Source organism: Malaclemys terrapin, chromosome 5 (assembly GCF_027887155.1).
Source record: "Malaclemys terrapin pileata isolate rMalTer1 chromosome 5, rMalTer1.hap1, whole genome shotgun sequence".
NCBI lineage: Eukaryota > Metazoa > Chordata > Testudines > Emydidae > Malaclemys > Malaclemys terrapin.
Window position 1 is genome coordinate 125,241,277 of NC_071509.1, and position 20,632 is coordinate 125,261,908.

Sequence of the window (20,632 nt, forward strand, 5' to 3'; positions counted from 1 at the left end):
CTTCATGCCTTGCAGTCCTTGCCAGCTAGGATGCAATTAGTGCCTTGGAGGGTGTGTGTGTGGGGGGGAGTCATTCTGTTTCTCTCTCTGATCTAATGATACTTTTGGAGTGCCAATGACCATACTATCCAAGGCACCCTTCATTAGGAACTGGGGATGAAGGCTACCAACATTTTCACATAGGTCAGCAGTCCCTTGATGACAACAATGGCTTTTTGGGTCACTACCAACTGGACGTGACTCTCAGCTGCTGACCTGCAGATAAATGCCTCTCTGTTTTCCTTGCCAACTCTCACAACTATCTCATTTACACGGATTTAGTTATTTATTTATCTAAACTATTAGCTGCTTGTGGAGAAACCTCACTGACATTTCTCCCGTCCATCATATCCGGAAGGATCATACTGCAACAGAACCATGAAAGAAATCAATTTCTTTATCCTGGAGGAACTGACAGAAAGTCTTTATGTTGCAGCCATGCTATTTGAAGGATCATTTCTCCACAAAGGGGGGGATTTTAACTTCCTTTTCATTTATTTCTATTCCCGATCCACCATCCTTTTCATCAGCCGGCATATGTGCAATCCAGACAGAAGGCAGTCATCAAAGGGACAGACCCCCACCCCGCCCAAATTCTGCTCCTTCTGTTGTTGTTGGAGCTGTACAGTTATTGAACTTTGCAGACCTGTTGGGCCTGGAAAGTGAAAACGCCATCCAAAGCCAGCAGGGGTGAAGCTGTGTGGCTCAGAGATATGGCCTGTGGACTGGAAAGTGCCAGTGGTTGCTATGGTATTGTGACATTCCTTATTAATGTCAGCGGGGCCTTTAACTAAAGATGTATGTAAGTCAAAGGGCTCATGAAACTCTGGGAGGAAATGGTGACCGCACTGTAGCAGGCTGTGGAAAAGAGAGAGGATGGCTCTGCAGGACAAGCTTATTTCTCTATAGAAGAGGACTATCTTTGACTATGAGCCGGGGAACAAGATATAACCAGTCTGTCATATCATACCGTGTACAAGACAAAGGACATGGGAGAAAGACGGCATTTGTTTTGGTGATTATAGTAGGTTTCCTCACCCCTTTCTGGAATCTGAGCCTGGACTCTCCTTTGCCAGACTTGCTCTACTTGTAAAGGTCAGACCATAAGGAGACGTTGACATTTCACCAACTTCAACATGCTGCAACCGCTTTTTTACTTATTTCCCTATTATTGCCACATGTGCTTGACTCCTAGACAAATGATATCATTGCTCTCAGTTTCATCATGAGATTGTGATTTCCTGATGTAAATCTCACAAGGTTTCCACGCTGACTCATACATCATCATTTTCTGATGTTGCATCATTCAAGTTATTTCAGGGCACTGAGTGTCCCGGGCACTTAGCTGGTATGACACGAGACAAGCTTGTTAAAATCCAGATGGATAGAAATTCTCCTCCTTTGTGAGACTCCCATCAGAGGGCTCTGTGGCTAACATGGCTTGGTGTGTGCTCCCACCTTGCTCACAGATGCTGCCAGTGGCTCTTTGTGAAGCAGTGGCTGGTCAGAACGGTAGAATTTGCCCTGATCCTCAACCTCAAAGAATCACTTACCACTAAGTTTTATTGTCCCCAAGCACTAAAGTCCTTCAAGTCCTTGGATGGGTGGGTGGGAGGATAGCTCAGTGGTTTGAGCATTGGCCTGCTAAACCCAGGGTTGTGAGTTCAATCCTTGAGGGGGCCACTTAGGGATCTGGGGCAAAATCAGTACTTGGTCCTGCTAGTGAAGGCAGGGGGGCTAGACTCAATGACCTTTCAAGGTCCCTTCCAGTTCTAGGAGATAGGATATCTCCATTAAAAAAAAAAAGTTCTAAGGTCACCAAAAAAAGGGACCATAGCAGGGTGCCACTACCAAACTCCTGTGTCATCTCCAACACTTTTTCCCCTGTGGTATTAATTTTGGGACACAACAAAGCGAAAGACCCAGCCCCTCATGCTCTTTTCCCTAGGCTGATGCACTCATCCACTCTCAAATCTACAGATTATCTTCCCTACTGCTGCTCCTGGAGATATTTCCCTTCTGTACCTTCTACATTTCTCCATTCCTCTAGTGACCAAAAGAGTCTGATTTTACATAACAGTCATGACACATATCTGCAAAGTGAGATGTAAGGCTCATCTATTTCCTCAGGCTTTTGCTTTTGTGTGTGATGACGGAGACTTGTTTTAGAGGACCCTGAAAATTGGCACTGGTTCGGTAAATGGTGTATACTGGTTTTTAAAGAACATGTGTGTGCTCAGGGCACATTTGATTGGTGTAATTTAGACATGTATAAATAACTAAATACAGTTAAATATAAAAGAGGACTGGTGCCTTTCAGGAGAATGGGTCATTAGGGTCTGCTAGCCATTTCCATTTAATTGAAATACAGCTCTACTTTTAGTTAGCCGTGGGCAGTTTTATGCAGTACGCCAAGACGATGGAACTTGGCAGGAGCAAAGACTGAAGGGAAAGCCTGTTGCACATCTAATGTCTTATGCTTCCTGTTTCATAGCAGTTATTGTCAGTGCTCAGAGTGAACTGGTTCATATCGATCCAGCACATTTCTTCCTCATGAGTACTTGGTGCTTCGAGAACTATGGACGTAGGAAGAATGAGTGGACATCAGGGGACATGACCATCCTATGTTTTATAATGTAAAAGAAGGTGAGCTGAAGAAACAGACCCCCTCTCCCCCGTGTGCGCAGAGGAAATAAGAAGCTCCAGGGAGAGACACCAGGAACACACCTACCATTCTTCCCTTGTCCGTTTTGAAGGAAGGATGCTTCCTTCCAGAGGAGAGAGGAGAGAAAAGCCAACTGAGCAGCCAGGAGGCGCATGAAGAAAGAGTGAAGAAGGCAGTTGAATCCACACCTGCTATCTAGCATCCATGAGAAGGGCAAGTACCTACAGCAGTTATGAGAGAGGTTGGAAAGCCTGGTACCTCCCAGCCACCAGGAGGAAGGAGAGAATTAATGGGCACAGCAAACAAGCATAGGGAATGTGGTCAGGTTAAGGGATGTTTGCTGGGAAAGTACTGCCACTTTCCCCCCTCACCGCTCAGTGTGGAAATGGCTGGGCCCTTTACCTCTGACACCGTACAGTTGAGTTGGAAGATCTGTCCTTCTCCTTCGACCTGCCGTACGCAGAGTTTACAAACCAGCTCCAGCGTGCTCAGGCTGAACCTTTCCAGGGTGAAGGTACAATGTAGATTTCTCTGACACCCGCTCCAGATGTGGTAAAAGGGAATTTCCTGCAGGAGGAAAATTAAGGAAAAATTTGAACTGATCCTGGGCATCTACAGTCTTAATGCATCTCAGCAAATTCTCAGCTCATGTCCCAAAAGGCTCTGGAATGAATATGGCAAATGGGGTCATGAATGTTGTGAGGAGATACTGTGCGGCCTCTCTGAAGAAATCTTGGCTCTGCTCTTCAGGATGGTGGTCCCCAGTCTAGCATCCCATGAAAAGCATTCACTGCACTGGAGACTAGCAACTGAACCATGCAGTGGAAACAGAATAAAAATAAGCAAATCCTCCCCTTGCCCCTCAGTGATGAGAAACCTTCACAAATCCTAGGATGCTCTGCTGTTCTCTCACACACATTACAAAGGTGGGTGTGTTTGTTTTCCCGCTTCCTTAAGGCTGAACCTGCTGCTTGAGTACAAAGGGCCTGGGTCCTCTAAAATGCTCAGTGCAGTCCACAAATCTCAATACTGGGCCATAGTGGCCAGTGCTGGAAACAGGCTGAAGGGTACACGTATTTTGGCTGGTAATAACCCCATGCACTAACCCAGGGGTAGGCAACCTGCGGCACGCAAGCTGATTTTCAGTGGCACTCACATTGCCCAGGTCCTGGCCACCGGTCCGGGGGGGCTCTGCATTTTAGTTCAATTTTAAATGAAGCTTCTTAAACATTTTAAAAACCTTATTTACTTTACCTACAACAATAGTTTAGTTATATATTATAGACTTATAGAAAGAGACCTTCTAAAAACGTTAACATGTATTACTGGCACGCAAAGCCTTAAATTAGAGTGAATAAATGAAGACTCGGCACACCACTTCTGCAAGGTTGCCGACCCCTGCCCTAGCCCTTGACTCTAAGGCTATGCTTACACTACAACTTATGTCGGCATAACTTGTGTCACTCAGGGGGGTGAATAAGTCAACGTTAGTTACATCGACAGAAGCATCGGTGTGGACAGCGCTGTCAGCGGAACAGCTTCTCCCACCGACATAGCTACTCCCGCTCGTGGGGGCTGGAGGAGTTAAGCCAATGGAAGAACCCTCTCCCGTGGGCTTAAAGTGGATACATTAGAGAGCATCTGTGCCGCTATAAACTCTCTAGTGTAGCCGAGCCCTAAGTCCTGTCCTCTCAGCACTGAGTTTTCTGCCAGAAGCAGATTTTCTGACTGTCCTGATCAATCTCTCTCTCCCAGTGCAGTGTTAAAAGGGAATTTTGATTTTCAGTCCAAATTAAACAAATCATGGCCTGTTATGTGGCCTGGCACTAATGAGGATGGTTAAAAGAAACCAAGCCCTTTATTCCTCTCCACTGCTCAAATAAATTGAAAATACACACTGTGTGTAACAAAGGGGAGAGGGCTGGTTGTGGGCAACAGCCTCAAGACCTTCAGCGTACAGGAGCCTGAACAGTCACTGTGTCTCATTTTTAAAAGAGCACTGCGCAACTGTGTGTTGCTACGTATCTTTAAGCCCTTCTGTTCTGACCCATGCATTTCAGCCATCATCCAGGCATTCTGTCATTTTTACCTGGTATTTAGCCAGCAATTTGCTCTTCCAGAGAGAATGGGCAATATCATGAATGGACAGACGGAGGTTATGGGTGCTTCCCTTAAAATGCAGAGCCTTTGGTTCTTCCAGTAACTGTCCTCCCATCTGCCTCTCCAGCTGTAGAACTTCCTAAGATTCAGTAAGAATGATAGAAAATGGTCAGCTTATGATCAAAGAGGCATTATATACAAATGTGCCATGAAAGGACATGCTATACTTCTGCTCCCTGAAGATCAGCTGCAGCGGACGAGGTAATCTGTATAATAGGGAAGAGATGCACACACACATTGTAAGGTAAACACACATCTATTACAGGAAAGACATTTGTATGAAGGGGTCTGAGAATAATCACACACATCACTCTTATGGCTTTACATCACACTTCTAGTGCAAGAACACAAATACAGCCTGTATTATCCAGGAGAACTGCACACACCCATATTTCCTTTTAGGAAATACATGACATGACAGGCTGGGTCCCACGTGCGGCTTGCTTAATTGCTTGAGAGAGTCTAGGTCAAAGCACACAGGCAATGGTTGCATATTGATAAAGCGTCACCCTGGACACTGCACACCCTGAGGGCACTTAATAGAGGCTTTAATGTGTTGCCTTCAAGAACTCCTACCCATGAAGATGTGGTCCCATCAATATACAACTGGTGATTGGCACCAACCAATCAGTTTATCCCTGTGAATCAGAATATGCAACAGAAATAAGAAACCTGTTTGTCACAGGGCTATTATTACCTACTGAAAAAATGCAAACCAGTAGAGAGAACATTGTGATAGAGAGGTGTGTATCTAAGCGTGACAGCACAGTGGTTCAGAGAGCGACTGGAACAGTGACTGATCAATAGCTGATGAGAGACAGGGGAGAAAGGCTTTTGCTCTGATACACAAAATGAATAATATGCCTAAGAGTAATGACACTTCCAGTGAATACTGGGCCTCCTCTCCATGCTACCCACAATGACATATAGGCCAGCCACTGGCAATGTATATGAAAGACGAAAGCACAAATGTACATATGCTGCTTTTGTACATAAACCCAGCCAGAGACACGATCGCCACACATGCACTAGCTTTGACATATACACAAAATGCGTCATGCACACACAGGTGCACACCGAGCATCACACATCAACAAGAAATCAGGGGCTTTTGAAACCAAGAAGAGAAAGTAAAAGATGGGGTAATTGAAGTTGCTTCCACTTCAGCTGTGAGGCATAATAAGCTGATGCTGATCACATTCAGTATCTAGTTAGCATAATAGAGAAAGCTGATGTCCCCAACGAACCTGGCACCTGACAAATTCTAAAGCTAAAATGATGTTTGTTTATCAGCTATTAGAAGAAAAGAAACATAATTAGAAACCTTTTAGATTAAGGCTGTGCCAATCAATCAGTTCCAGCTTCTTTCCACTGTGCCCTAATTACCTCATCAAGATGTCTAAAGAGCAATCGATAGTAATTATCTGATTACTATAGATCTTCATTATGTTCAAATTATCTCTCTGGGATGTCTAAAAGAAGATTCATGGTATTTTGTGCAGTAATTGTACCTACCAACGTCTCAAGCATACATATTGGCACATATGGTTAAACAACAGACACTGAGAAGGCCTATGTGTGAATAGCAGGTTTGACGACACTCATCTACTTTCTCCACCACTGGAGTTGGGGCTGCAGCGGGAGCTGCCAGTGCTCAGTATTGCTAGCGTGAAAAGAAGACACTGTGGATTTGGGTATCTAAGTTTAGGCATACAAGCTTGGAAAGATTGGTCTTTCTCCCTGTAGGCATTTATGGGAATGGAAGAAATCCACTGTAAACCTCTGCTGAAAGAAGCGGAGGCTCAAATTCAGGCTAAACCAAAGAAACTGAGAATGGGGAGAAGAAGGGATACCCAGTTCATCTCCTGCCTTTTGGCAGGCCGGCACAGAAATGTTGTGTGGCCTTAAGACCTTATCTGTACTACCTTTACTCCATGTATTGCATTACTTGCCTCTTTGGCTGTTTGTTCTACACAGCTATGACCTTCTAAGAGAAGAAACCCTCAGCCTGTGCCTTTCCATCTTTAGTTCCAAATCCTGGCCATTAAGTCTGCCTTTTCAAAGAAGTAAGAACAGGCTCCCACCTTATTCCTCTCAATACCCACTGGCAAAGGATTCCTATCATGCAACAGCAACTCCTATGCAATTCCTGACAAACTCACTACACTTAACAGATTGCTGTCTTAGTATTTATCTATAAAGAAAGTTGCAAATGAAAGCTTATCTGATACTGGCCATCATAAATAGTGTGAGAAATATGGGGTTATTCAAGAAGTTGTAGGCATGTGCCAAAAATATATATAAACTATGTAAGCAGGCAGGATAGATAAACGGGTTTTTCACAGACAAAGGAATGTTGATTTGCCCATCTGCCTAGGTCTCCAATGTCAACCAAGCACTGTGCAGGTCAACACAAACCAAGCTTCATTTGCATATTAAGCAACAGGAAAAGTAAGTTAACAGGAGAACAAGAAAGACAATATGGTGTCAGCACACCAAAGAACAAACAGTGGGGGAGAAGACCTTTGTCTGGAGGCTACCTTTCAAGGGGATATATTTTAAAGGTTTTCTGGTCTCTGAGGCAAAGGAAAAGGAATGCTGTGGTGGTCCATCACTGAGGGAGCAAAAAGGATAACCCTTTTTGTATCCATGAAAGCTGGAACCTTTTAGTATCCATAAAAGCTGGAGATGCTGGGAGTTAAGTTGAGAAACTGAACTTAGACAAAGATTTTAGCCTGCTAAAGTTAAGTTTAGTCTCCTAGAAGCATATTATACTTTTGTTTTATTTGTAACCGTATCTGTTTCCTACTACTCTTACTCACTGTCACTTGACTATCTATCTTGGTTAATAAACTTCTCTTTGTTTATCTCCAGCAAGTGTCTCTTTTGCTAATGCAGAGGGATAACAAGGTCAATCCATAATTCTGTGTGCCTGGGAAAGTGTCTCTCACCTCCTTGTATAAGCACCTTGATGACACCAGTAATAAGATATGAACTTATACCCTCTTAGGTGTCTTCTTGTTGGGGTTGGATAAAATACATCTTTGCTCAGCAACGGTCCTAATTCAGTATCCTCACGCCGACTATGTAAGCAAGATACGAGCTACCAATATTTTGAAGCTGCCTTCTAATTAAAGCCACAGCAGGAAGAACTTACATTTAATAAAAGTTTGTGGCTTCAAAAAGAGGTAAAAGCCGTTTGGCATGCCTGTTAAATTGTGATCTGCTTCATCGATACAGTGTGGTAGCTGTCTTGCAGGCCAGTCTTTTCTGTGATTGCCATATTGAGAAAAGGAGCTCAGCAGAGGACAGGAGCCGCTTAAATGGATAGACAGGAGTAAAGCAGTGATTCGCAAGCATTTCCAATCTGTGACCCCATATTACAACCGAAACATTTCAGATCTCCCCTCACATCTAATCATAAAGAAAGGGACAGAGGTTGTGATCCCCCCCAAAACCTGTTTGCAACTCCCTTGGGGGTCATAACCTTCAGGAGTGCTGGAAACTCTCCTATGGATCAACATTAAAACAGGAGTTAGCAATTCTGCTTCACAAACAGAAGGAAAAGAAATAAGTAGATTTCACAATAACCAAGCCATTATTTGTGACAAGTCATTAGACTCCCCAGACTGCTCAGGCAGTTTTGGGAGAGAGAGCTTACTCTGCATGATTAGAGGGAAAAGCTGTTGGATAAATACAGCACTGTGCTTTCTAGAGCAACTGCTCATCGTCCCTTAGTAATTGTTGGGGTGGATACAGTACGTGTCAGATTTCTTATTTCTAAATAATAATAGAATGCATTTGGCCGACTATTAAAATAAATACATAAACCCCTAAAAAGACTCCCCAAACCTCAGACATTCCAATGTGAAAACATTTCCTATATCCATCAGCATAGAGCTGTTGGTCTATTGACACGTTCCTGGCTCCCACCAAAACTGCAAGGGGAAACTGCCTCCACTCTGCTTCCCACCCCCCACCTACTCCTCTTTAACAGGGGTGCTGGAATAATTCTTATAGTGGGGGTACTGATTATAGAAACCATAGAAACCATGGATTTGGTGTTTGTTATTACTACTTCAAGCCAGGGGGTGTGGCAGCACCTCTAGTTCCAGCACCTCTGCTCTTTAAAGTTACTAAATTCAGCTCTGCGGAATGCAGATTCAGCAACCTCTCCTCTGGGATGTGCGGAATTCCAACCCATGTCTCGCCTGCCACTTCTCTGATCTACCCCAGTCCCAAATCACTATTATCCCAGACACCCTTCAAATCTCTGTCAAAGTTCTGAGCAGTCCTTGTTCCTATTCTCCAACTTTCCACCCAAACCCTCAAGATCCCCTCAAACAACCACTATCCTTCCAGTTATAGACTGGATCCCTTAATTATTATTATTATTTATTTGTATTGTGGTAGTGCTAGGTGGCCCCAATCATGGAACCAGGCCCCACTGTGCTAGGCACTGTACAAACACATAAGAAAAAGAGGGCCCCTGTCCCAAAGATTTTATAATCCACTTTTTGCAGCCCCTCAGCGTTGCCCCTCAATCAGCCAGAAGAGCTGCCGTAACAAAAGCATTCCCTGCCCCTGCCATTCTGCAGAGCAAAGGATTGGGACCCAGACATCAAACCCTGGTCTCCTGCCTGGCAGTGCAAAGTGCTGCCATTGAACCAAGCCCCACAACACAGTTTTCGGTTATCTTCCATGCTTCTCCCTTAATCTTTGTGGTAGAATTTGTCACACAGGGCCTAGCCATATCAAAATACATTGCAAGGCCTCATTCACAGTCCTTCATTCTGAGGCCAACCTACTTTTTCCCTTCCAAAGACTCTTTGTTTGCCACAAAACTGTGGTTGAAGTGTTCATCCTCTGCTGAAGAAAGCAGACGATGCTAATATCACTCTGTGGACAGGAGGCCACGAGGCACTTGTTCACAAGTCTCTGTCAACTGTTGCCCACACTTGTACGCCCAAACATGTTATCGTTGGTTCATGATAGACCCAGAAGGACTCTTCAGAACTGACTCCAGAAGACACAACACTGCCAACACTGAGCCCTTTGTAGTACATTCTGAATAAATAACTGAGAGCTGGAGAGGAAGTGCGGGATTAACCACCAAATTACAAACCAATCTTGCATTCCGACATCCGAACATCAACACAATCTCTCCAGGGATTTATCCTCGGTAAATTTCTCTCTCTTCCATTCATTATCACTGCATGTTATAAAGGATTTTCTCTCCATCTTACTCAACTGTTCTTGTGATCCTTTGCACAGTCTTATTTATTCAGGTGAACTTTACTGGACAGAGTTCCAAATGCTCAAATAAACATGAAAAAAATTCCACTGAACGGTGTCTAATTGAATTCAACCATCTCCTGTTGCCCAAGCTTTCTACTCTGAAACTCACAGCAGCATTCAGACAGCTTCAGTATTTGCTACAAGGCAGCTTTGAATCACTTATTTTCACCTCAGAGCTTAATAAACCAATAGAAAATTCCATTAAGACCCCGTAGACCAAAGGGAATAGAGGCATAAGGGTGTCTTGGCTTTTGGAGATCCTCAGCCTGGTTGGTACAGAAGTCCCTTTTTCCAACTTTTAAAGAAAAAGAAATCATACGATGATAAAATAATTATTGTTTCCAAAGGGGTTCAGCTTTGACAAAATCATAATTCTCTAGATCAAGTTCCCAGACGCTTTATAAACAAACCCAATAGTCTCCACTCCACTCTTCAGTCCACTGCTTTGCTAAATTTCTCATAGCTATAGAAAGTACTCCCACCACTCCAGTGACAAACATTACAAACTGTAATGTCCAGGAAGACATGATACTAAACAGCATTTGAGATGAAAATGGAATTTTCCAGCCACAGTGAAAGTCAACACTCTGAGAAATACAAACATCTCCCATATTGAGGCAGCGTGCGCGCACATGTTATGTGGCTTGTTTCTAAGTAAAGCTGTTAACATTGTTCTTCTGTACACAACACACAATTCATGCTGCTTGGATATCACTGACAGTGCCGCTAATCAGTTAGCGTTAGGTTTTGAACTCTTCTTGCTACTTAGATGGCATCTGTAGATCTGGTTATGATTACAGAAAATCTTTCAATAACCTGCATTCATACATATATGTGCACAAGTTAGTATATTTATTATAATAAGCATCTGTCTTTATATGTCTATTATAGGTACTATATATACACATGTATACATAGTTATGTATACCCACACAATGTATGTGTAAACTTATGTATGTGCTCGAGTTGTATACAGAGAAAGTTAGGTACATAGCTGTAGAAAGCAATAGCCTTGATGTATTTCAGCTGCAAATTCTCAGCACAAAAACAGCACACAGACAGGTATAACAAAGCAATATAAAAGCAGGCAGTGATTAATGACCCAGGAACTTCTTTTATCATTATCAGCTATTTACAAAGAGGTATTTATACATTTCATCATCTCGGGGGAGCTGGCACTTACCATTAAAAATACATGAATAACGAATGAAGCCCTTGTGCACCTTATGGCCCTTTAATAATGCAAAAATCTCAGAATTCAGGTTATGATCCACGTAAACAAAGGAACAAAGAATGCTGGGGGGAAAATTAGTTTAGCATTTGAGTGAAATCATTACACAAAGGACAACCTGGGGTTTGGGTTTTTTTTTCTTCTTTCCCTTTCTATAAAACAATGTCTTGTTGTCAAGTTCTTCCTCCAAACAAAAAATAAATAAAACAACAATAAAATCATTTAAAAATGATCTAGAACAGGGGTTCTCAAACTTTTTTTGCTGGGCCCCCCTTTGGAAATATTTCAGGCTCTGACCTCCCCAACCCCCCAAAAAGTGGTAGCAAGCTTAGCTACCATATATACTCATAGGGGCACTAAATAAAGCATGTAATCATTATCCTTTCTCTTCAGAGGCGCTGAAGCCTTTCAAAAAGTGGAAAGTAATGTTACCATATTTCAAGTTCCCAAATAGAGGACACTGCTGGGAGGAGGGGGAACTGGAGGTGGGGGTACAGCAATAGTATATCATACCACCTTTACTTCTCCGCTGCTGCTGGCGGCAGCGCTGCCTTCAGGGCTGGGTGCCCGACCAGCAGCTGCCACTCTTTGGCCACCCAGCTCTGAAGGCAGCGCGTCCGCCAGCAGCAGCACAGGAGTAAGGGTGGCAGTACCATATCATCTTGCACACACCCCTCTCCATAATAACCTTGAGTTGCCCTTTTGAATCAGGACCTCCAGTTTGAGAAATGCTGATCTAGGGAACATAAATTACAAGCAGCTGCACACTAATGTAGGGTCTATTCACCTTCACTGCAATTACTGCAATCCTGCTAGAGCTAGATGGTAAAGCAGATGGCATTTACCTTAAGGGCATCCTGAGTGTCATCCAAGCAGTAGACTCGGATGCTGTATTCCAGCGATGAGCAGGAGAGCGGCCCGAAGATGGCCAGCTTGAGACGTTTTGCTGCAGCTTTGGTGGTTGACTGTCCCACCAGGGCATAGGTGCTAAGTGTTTCTGTCAGGATATGGCAGGATTCTGGGTCTAGCTGGATGTAGCATGGAGTGGTGAAGTTCTCCTCTCCAACCATCACCACGTCCTAAGGGATAAACAGGCAGAGTTAGAGAGCCCAGGCCAGACACCAGAGAAGCCCATTTGTTTTGCATTAATCAGGATTGGGGTAGGGGCTAGACAAAGCCTACTCAGAGATAGGGCCTTGACTGCAGAACTTCATTGCCATAGATGCTCATGCAAATCCCAGAATTTATCTTAGGTCCTTCCTGTTTGGGTCATTTTATTAATCAACATTTAACATCCCTCTGCTTCTAGATTCCCTTCTGGGCTGTACAGGGAGATGGAGCTGTGTGCTGATGGTCTATAACTGCCATTGGCTACATAAAACTTATGATTGTTTTATGTGCAGCATGTAGGTGCTTTTAGAGTGATGAGCAGAGCAGGGCATTTTATGTAAAATATCATGAAAATTTTGCAGGAAAAATGCAACAACATTTGTTGAATGACCTATCTGAGGAATATTATTTGACCAGCTCCAGACAAGAGCACTCAATACATTATCTAAGTGAATAATAAGAGTCTTAATTTCTTAATTTTCATAATCAGTGGTTTTAGAACTCAGACAGAAGTAACCTCAGTGATGACTGAATGCCACATGTACAAAGAATATCACCTGCTGCTACATCAAAATAATCCCCCATGACAAGACTGCCGGGCCAAGGCAAAACACATACAAATCAAATACAAACAGATGCTTTTTCACCTTCATCCCTCTGCTTAGAAGAAAACAGCCCCCATGTCATTTCCCCCATTGAAAACTGTACGTTATAGTCTCCACATGGCACAATGTACTTTAAATAACTTGGCAAAAATAAATAAAAGGTGATAGTAATGGATTGTGGTTCTGCAAAAGCAGCTCTGGGCTGCATGAGGCTCTGCAGAACTCAACCACCCTGTGTTTGCTGTCATGAGGTGAGGAGCAGATATCTGGCAGCGGACCGAGCAGCTGGATTCATCCCGAGTTTGGGAGCAGATTCAGGATCCCAGGCTAAGGAAGGGCGAATGCAGCACATTTGCAAAGGTGACATCACCTTCTCAAGGGCAGAAGAGAGGTTGCCATCTGCAATGCTGATTACACCCCCCCCCCCCACTGGCCGCGTCATGAAACAGTTGTGTTGGGCCTGGCAGGAACTCCTTGCCTACGGCAATCTAAGCATCTGTTGGGGGATAGAGATGGAAGAGCTGTTCCAGAAGAGAGAAGATGAGGCTCACTGTACTGGAGCTACAGACCTTGTGGACTTTGAAGACAGCATGCAAGCACCAGTTTGGTGTCAGCATGGGTACCTCCAGCAGGGCAACAGCGCTTTCAAGGACAAAAAAGGAGACTGGAGGAAAAAAATCAGGGGATGACAGTAATGAACACAAAACAAATAAGAAACATATGTACGGTGCTGGGAGATACTCCACTGGAGTGCAGATTAGTTAGCTAGATGTGCATGAATTCACTGGCCCAGAAATGATCCCAGTGTGGAGAATATTGCCTGTGGCACCAGCTTTTCTTTCAAGGATAACCCTGGAAATGGGTCCTTGCTGCTGTCAGTCCAGGTGCCCATATCAGTCACACTGGCCTCATTAAAACCTACTCAGAGGAGGAAGTCAGAGGGTGCCAAATTTCATGAGAGAGACAGAACTGATGATGGCAACAAAACAGGCTTTTCAGAAGCAAACAAGTCTGCCAGGAGAATGGTTGGGGAGGTGGGGTCCGACAAAATGTACATACAATGTAGATACCTCCACTGTCTCTTCCTGTTAAAATAAGAAACTCTTGGCACAGGAGCATCGTACCACTTCCTTAACCCTGGGATCCAGTTACTTCAGCATTACCAGCACTGACTTCAAGCATCCCGTCAAGCTCCTCAAAGTGTGTTTTGCCCTAATACTCTACGGGTAGGTCTATACTTACCTCCGGGTCCGGCGGTAAGCAATCGATCTTCTGGGATCGATTTATCGCGTTTTGTCTAAACACGATAAATCGATCCCGGATCGATCCCGGAAGTGCTCGCCGTCGACGCCGGTACTCCTGCTCCACGAGAGGAGTACGCAGAGTCGACGGGGGAGCCTGCCTGCCACGTCTGGACCCACGGTAAGTTCGAACTAAGGTACTTCGACTTCAGCTACGTTATTCATGTAGCTGAAGTTGCGTATCTTAGTTCAAAGTGGGGGGTTAGTGTGGTCCAGGCCTACGAGTCTGTAATGCTGCATTCTGGTTGCACGCCTCAGATCAAGAAGCAGCGATACACCAACAGTCTGAGCAGCTTACTGCACTCTGAGAATAGCGAGGAAGAGAGATGGACTATACTCAATATTAAATACACTCAGATAGCCCAGGTCCTGCAGCTGAGGATTGTTTGCAGCATTGTTATCATCTGTTACCCTGTTGAAAACAGCAGTACAAACTAGGGAGGTAGGAACCAGTTTGGAAAATACATTCCCTCTTCTAGAATTGATCCAGAACTGACCTTTTCCCAATATTTTTCATTTGTCCTTTCTTTCTCCCTACCTTCTCCCCCCATCACTTCACCATTGTGGCCAGCTAAGACTGAAACCTGACGTGTCGGAATCCCACAAAGAAGCCATTGTGCTTCTGTATCTAGCCAACCAGAAGCAGGAGGTATTAAACCTCTCTTGAGAACATATGTCTTTATGAAACTGCTTAAGTGGTCTTCTTGGTTTGGCCAAAGATTCAACCTTTAGATTTTTATCCACACCGAGTCCAAACTCTAAACCTTTTGTGTAGTGCAAGCTAAGTTTACAGTGTTTTAAAAGAGACTTCTAAGGAAAAGTGTATTTCCATTAAAGAGTGAGTTGGATTCCTCCAATGGGTAATCAATAGTTTTCCTGTCATTTGAACTGTAGTCTGAAAATGGCACTGCCATTTACTATTATGAGTTTTGGCACACAGTTTTAGTATTAGTGAAAGTCTATATTTATAGAAAACCAGTCCTTATATATCAGCTGTAAAACTATTTGCTGTTTATCTCCGGTTCATATTGCACAGATATTTCTTTCTTTGTCTCAGACAAAGCATTGAAGTGTTACAGGCTCCTTCTGTATTGCAGGGCATGTTCAATGTCTCTTGTTTGGTAGCCAGGGAAAAGGAAGATGAGATAAATCCAAAAAGACAGCTTTAATTCCAATCCTCTTGTTTGTGTGCACTCGTTTGAAATAGTACGCATTGACCAGGAGCGCTCCTCAGTACAGAGCGAACTACAGAGATAGGGGAAGAGAAGAGCTAAAGAAAAATACAAGCAACCTTCCATGAAGATTCAAGATGAAACTCACTGTCCTTAAGTGCTGTGGCAAGCTGGCAGCCCTAGGGTTAAATATTTCTCTTGTGCATGAGACCAGCCTGGTGAAGGTTACGTTCTCAAAGGGTAAATCCACCTGGTCGTTAACAAAGCAGAGCCAGGCAGAAAGCACTGTGCAAGTTTCCCCCAAACAAGGCTGTTGATGTACCCCCAGGCCTCTTTTGAGCAGACCTGGCTAGTCATGCTGAATTGTGCCACGATATTCATTTTATGTCACAAACAAAAGTGCAATAAAGACTGGGTCAGATCCCCACGTCCATTTCACTTTTGATCTGAATTATATTTTGAACTGAGTTATTCAGAGCTGAGAGGCCTGTGCTCCCCAGTGCACCAGGTAACTATTTCCAGTGCTTGTATAACCACATAGGTACCTGAGGGCACTGCTGAGTCGATTGCCAGCAAAATGTTTCACCCACGAAAATCCCAAACTTTAGGCATCAAAGTTATACGTATATGTTTGGTTTTTTTTTTTTTTTTTTTTTTTTTTTTTTTTGAGTGCTGTGTTCAAGTCAGGGCATATGCTGGAAATCTGTGATTTCACTGTGAACTCACCTCCCACTGTCCCTGGGCTGCTTGGTTCTTCAGCTGGATCTTCCAGTCCTCTGTGTTTGGCTCTGCGCAATGGTGCATAGTTAGAATGACAGGCCGTGTCAGCAATGCTCCTGGAGGCCCACAGCTCACCACGGGGGTCAAAAGGGTTTGACTGTCTTCCACTGGTGGCCTGACAAGATTACGGAAAGATGTGTTTGTTAGCTGAATTTAAAGGGCCCCAGATGCAGCCAAAGTAAAGAAAAGGTCCTTGTCGCAAAAGGATTGGAAACACACACTTACAGATTTCCACTTTCACAAACATTTTTGTAAAAAGCACCTGTTTGTTGGGGCAGGGAGAATAAAGAGCAAATAACACCTCATTTTTACAGAGCGCCCTTCATTCCTAAAGATCCCCAAAGATGTGCTGACCATATACACAGGCATCATTTCACTCACCAGTGAAATGCAGCCACCAGTCTTTAACATAGAAAAAAGGTGAATGTGGGCTCTTGAAAGCACCATGAGTGAGAATTTTTCACTTCCTAGACAAGAAGAATCATAGAACACAGGAAGAGTATGAAGTAGTGACCACATCTGAGACACCATGAGAGGATTCTTGTAACGGGAATGTCCATATACTAGGGGCACACTTTAAAAAAAATGCATTCTGGTTTTAGATCCACCAATATTCTAGTATGATTACCAGATCCAGTAATATGCCCTTAAATTAAAAGGGAGAATTTTGCTAGAACCAGTAATATATCTACAACCAGAATGAACTTTTAAAATGTGCCCATGGTGGATAGATGTGGTGTGTATGAGAGAAAGAAAAAAAGGAAGAAAAGGTGAAGGGATAGGTGCAATATGTCACGCATACTTACAAGACTAGCAATATACAATGTGATAACAAGGAGGGTGGTAGTGAAATATTTGCGATGAGGGTTGTGGGGAAAAAGAACTGGGGAGGCCTTCCTTTTAATAGCCAAAATAATTCTAAAGGCCCAAAATTGGACCCTCTAACAGAGGTCTGTTATGCTGACTGCCCTTACAAAAAACAGTACAGGCCAGGGCCTGAACAAGACTAAACTACACAGTTCTCTGCCAAATTCGGTCAAGGGTTGTGGCCAGAGGAGGGAGGGGGAGTAAACAATGCAAGAGACCTCTGCACATAATAACCGCTTTAGCAACATAATAACTGCTTGTTTATGAAATATAATAACTGCTTAATATGAAGAAATTGCTTTGCAAAGGCCAGCTCCTCCTGTAGTTCTAGCTATCTGCAAAATCAGCCAATCTTCTTTGGGCGTCCTTTGTTAATGCCCTATGCCCATAACTGTAAAACCCCGGAAAGATGATATGTACTCTAACGAGAAATACCCCTAAATGGGTGCCAAGTAACACCCATAACGGAAAACACCAAGTGACCCCTTACCTAATATGTACCCAATTCTCATAAGATAATAAGGAAGGTGCCGGGAATAGGGGGGCTGACCTCAACTTTAATTTCTCGCAAATGACGTATAATTTGTACTGTGCTTGCGGTTTGACGGAATAAAGTCAGCCAGCGCGCTGACCTAGGTGGGGTAATCTTCAGATTGTTACCACCAACGCGTTGGTATGTATTGCAATAAAGGCCTCAGGTTTGAGTCTGTGAACTAAAATCCATGTGTGGGTGATTTTTCCACAACAGGGTAGAGTAAATTAAAAACAAAGGAGAATTTGTAGTGGGCTTTAGCAATGGACCACTGGGAGTGGATGAGAGGAATGTAAAAAAGAATTAATCCCAGAATAACTACTGGGAGTTTAAAACCACAGGATACTGTACTCATGAGTGACTTTAGCCAACCAAACATCTGGTGGCTGACAAAGATAGCGAAACATGGATCGTCAAAGACATCCCTAAATTCTATAGAGGACAAACTCATGATCCAGAAATCAGAAAATCCAACCAGAGGATAAGCCATCCTGGATGTAGTTCTTATAAACAGGGAGGGAATGAATGTGAGTGTGAGGCCAAAAGGGCTTAGTGCAGCTAAGCTACTTGAATTTAACCTAGTATGCAATGAGTTCACAGGACCCTGGGTGGCTCACTGTTGAGTCCTCTAGGTCCAATTCTGAAAACACTTAATCATGTATGGACCTGTATTCATGTAAGCATTGCCATTGATTTCTTTGGGACTACTTTGTCTCAACCAAAAAAAAAAAAAAAAAAAAAAGCGAAAAATAATGTAAACCTTGGGTAAAATTTTCAGAAGAGTCTATGTGATTTAAGAGCCCAAGTCCCATTTTCAAAAGTGACTCAGGCACCTAGGTGATTCAGACACCATTAAAGCCAAGTTTTGAAAGTCACTTTTGAAAATGGGACTTAGGTGTTTTAGAAAATTCTACCCCTTGTCAGTATAGTTATTGGTAAAAAGCAGACAAATGAAGGCTGACATGGAAAAGCTGAAATCTATATAAAACAGCAAATCCAGATTTTATATATCTGTGTGTCCTATGAGAATTAGCTAATGAATTTACTAAACTAATGGTAATTATTTTTGAAAAGTCATGGACTGAAAACTAACAAATGTAGTTCCTATCTTTCAAAAAGAGTAAAATACAACAATTCTGTTAACTATCATCTGTTAGCCTGGTTGTTTTGACATGGCAAAACAAAAACCAAAGAAACTCCGGACCAACCAAGCACTTATGGGGAAAAAAACTCCTGGTGAATTTTGTAGGAGTCTGTTCATTGATTTCATTGGGAGCTGAATAAGTCCCTTACAAAACACACACAAAAAATCACAAGGTCACATTTTCAACAAAATATTCCTTATTTTTCAATAAAAAACATTTAAATAATTTCGCAGTAAAGAACTAATACATTAAACCATTAAGACTTATGTTTCTCTCACATACTTCACTACAATACTTTGGATATTAGTGGATTCAGATTTGTAAAAACTCCTGGAGGAGTCTTCTCAGTAGGTTAAAAACACCATGACTTGTTATTAGAAAATCTTTAAAATCACAGTTTTTGTATTGACAGTCACAGCTGTGGCAAACCCACAGACTTAAACATCTGGTTAACTTAACTCCATCTTAAGGACAACTGAACCATGAGGGCAGGGGCAAAAGCATTGACTTATAAAGAACAAGTCACGTCACACAAACATGATAGATTTTTGGATTGAACTATAAAATTAGTGGACAAAATTAATGCAGTAGGTATAATGTATCTTGCCTTTAGTAAAGCTTCTTCTACAGTATCTTAAATTTTTTTGCCTGAATAGTTAATCATTTTGCTTGGATGTAAGCACTGTTGTATTGAATAATAATAATAAAAAAGTAATGATAGCACTTAAAGTCAGTCATTGGCCAATGACAGATTTTCATTACAATATAACAAATGTTAGGGCTCAGACAGAGAGAGGGCCTGATTCTGGTCTGCTTTGCAACATATGCAACTATTTACGCTTGCGCAAACCGAGTGCAAATTAAGCATAAAATACTATCGGGTCCTAAGAGAACCATTTTACAGCCACTTTTCACTGGAATAAATGATTACACAAGTTGAAATGTGTTGGGGAACCTGGCCCAGAATGGTTAAATAATCTCTGAGTGGGATGAGAAGCAGATGTAATGTAACATTAGAGAGGAAAGGTCAAATGGACTAATATGCCAGTCATGGAGGTCAGGCTATCTGCATCAGCCTGCATAGATGCAAGTTGGTAATGACCTGATAATGATGAGACAGCAGGGTCTGACATGATGTTCTCCAAGTGGTAAATAGCAACTGAAAAACCAGAAGACAAAACCAAATCTATGAGATTTATCTCCAGTTTTAAGTCAATTTTAAGACAAAACATTTTCTCAGTGCTAGTGCCCTTCTCCTGGGCATATACAACATGGCACCATCATGAATCGCCTCATGTCCAGAAAAGAATAGAAAACATACAGCTGTGGGGACAACTGATGCTACATTCTCTATTTGTCAGTCAAATGCACACTCATACTCTACCGGTCAGTGCCTAGGATGTGGGCGGTCATGTCCAGTGGTTAGAGCAGGAGTCATTAGTCAGGAATCAGAGCCCAGCCAGGGTCAGAGGCCAGAGACCAGAGCCAAGGTTCAGAGCTGAAGTCAGGAATCAGAGTTGAGGGTCAGGATCGGGTTACCAGAGTCAGGCAAAGCTATGGCCAAGCAGGGCAGGAGCTATTGCAGCCATGGGCAAATGCTTTGAGCAGCCACTGAACTGTTGCTGGGCTTCAGAACTGGTCTGCTGACTCTTCCTACCAATCAGGTGGGGCAGCCAATCTGGCAGCCTACTACAGGCCATCTGTACTCATTAGGTTGCCTGGAGACT

General features: G+C 43.0%; 1 protein-coding gene across 2 annotated transcripts in view; it reads right to left on the bottom strand.

Annotated features, from left to right (window-relative positions):
* UNC5C (unc-5 netrin receptor C) overlaps positions 1-20,632 on the bottom strand; it is a 368,853-nt gene that overhangs the window by 15,833 nt on the left and 332,388 nt on the right. For both annotated transcript variants that reach the window (XM_054030966.1, XM_054030965.1), the window contains 4 exons: positions 16,308-16,476; positions 12,239-12,472; positions 4,794-4,943; positions 3,107-3,271 (listed from right to left, as the gene is read on the bottom strand). In XM_054030966.1, coding sequence (XP_053886941.1) covers positions 3,107-3,271; positions 4,794-4,943; positions 12,239-12,472; positions 16,308-16,476 — 718 coding nt within the window. The remainder of the gene's footprint in view (positions 1-3,106; positions 3,272-4,793; positions 4,944-12,238; positions 12,473-16,307; positions 16,477-20,632) is intronic.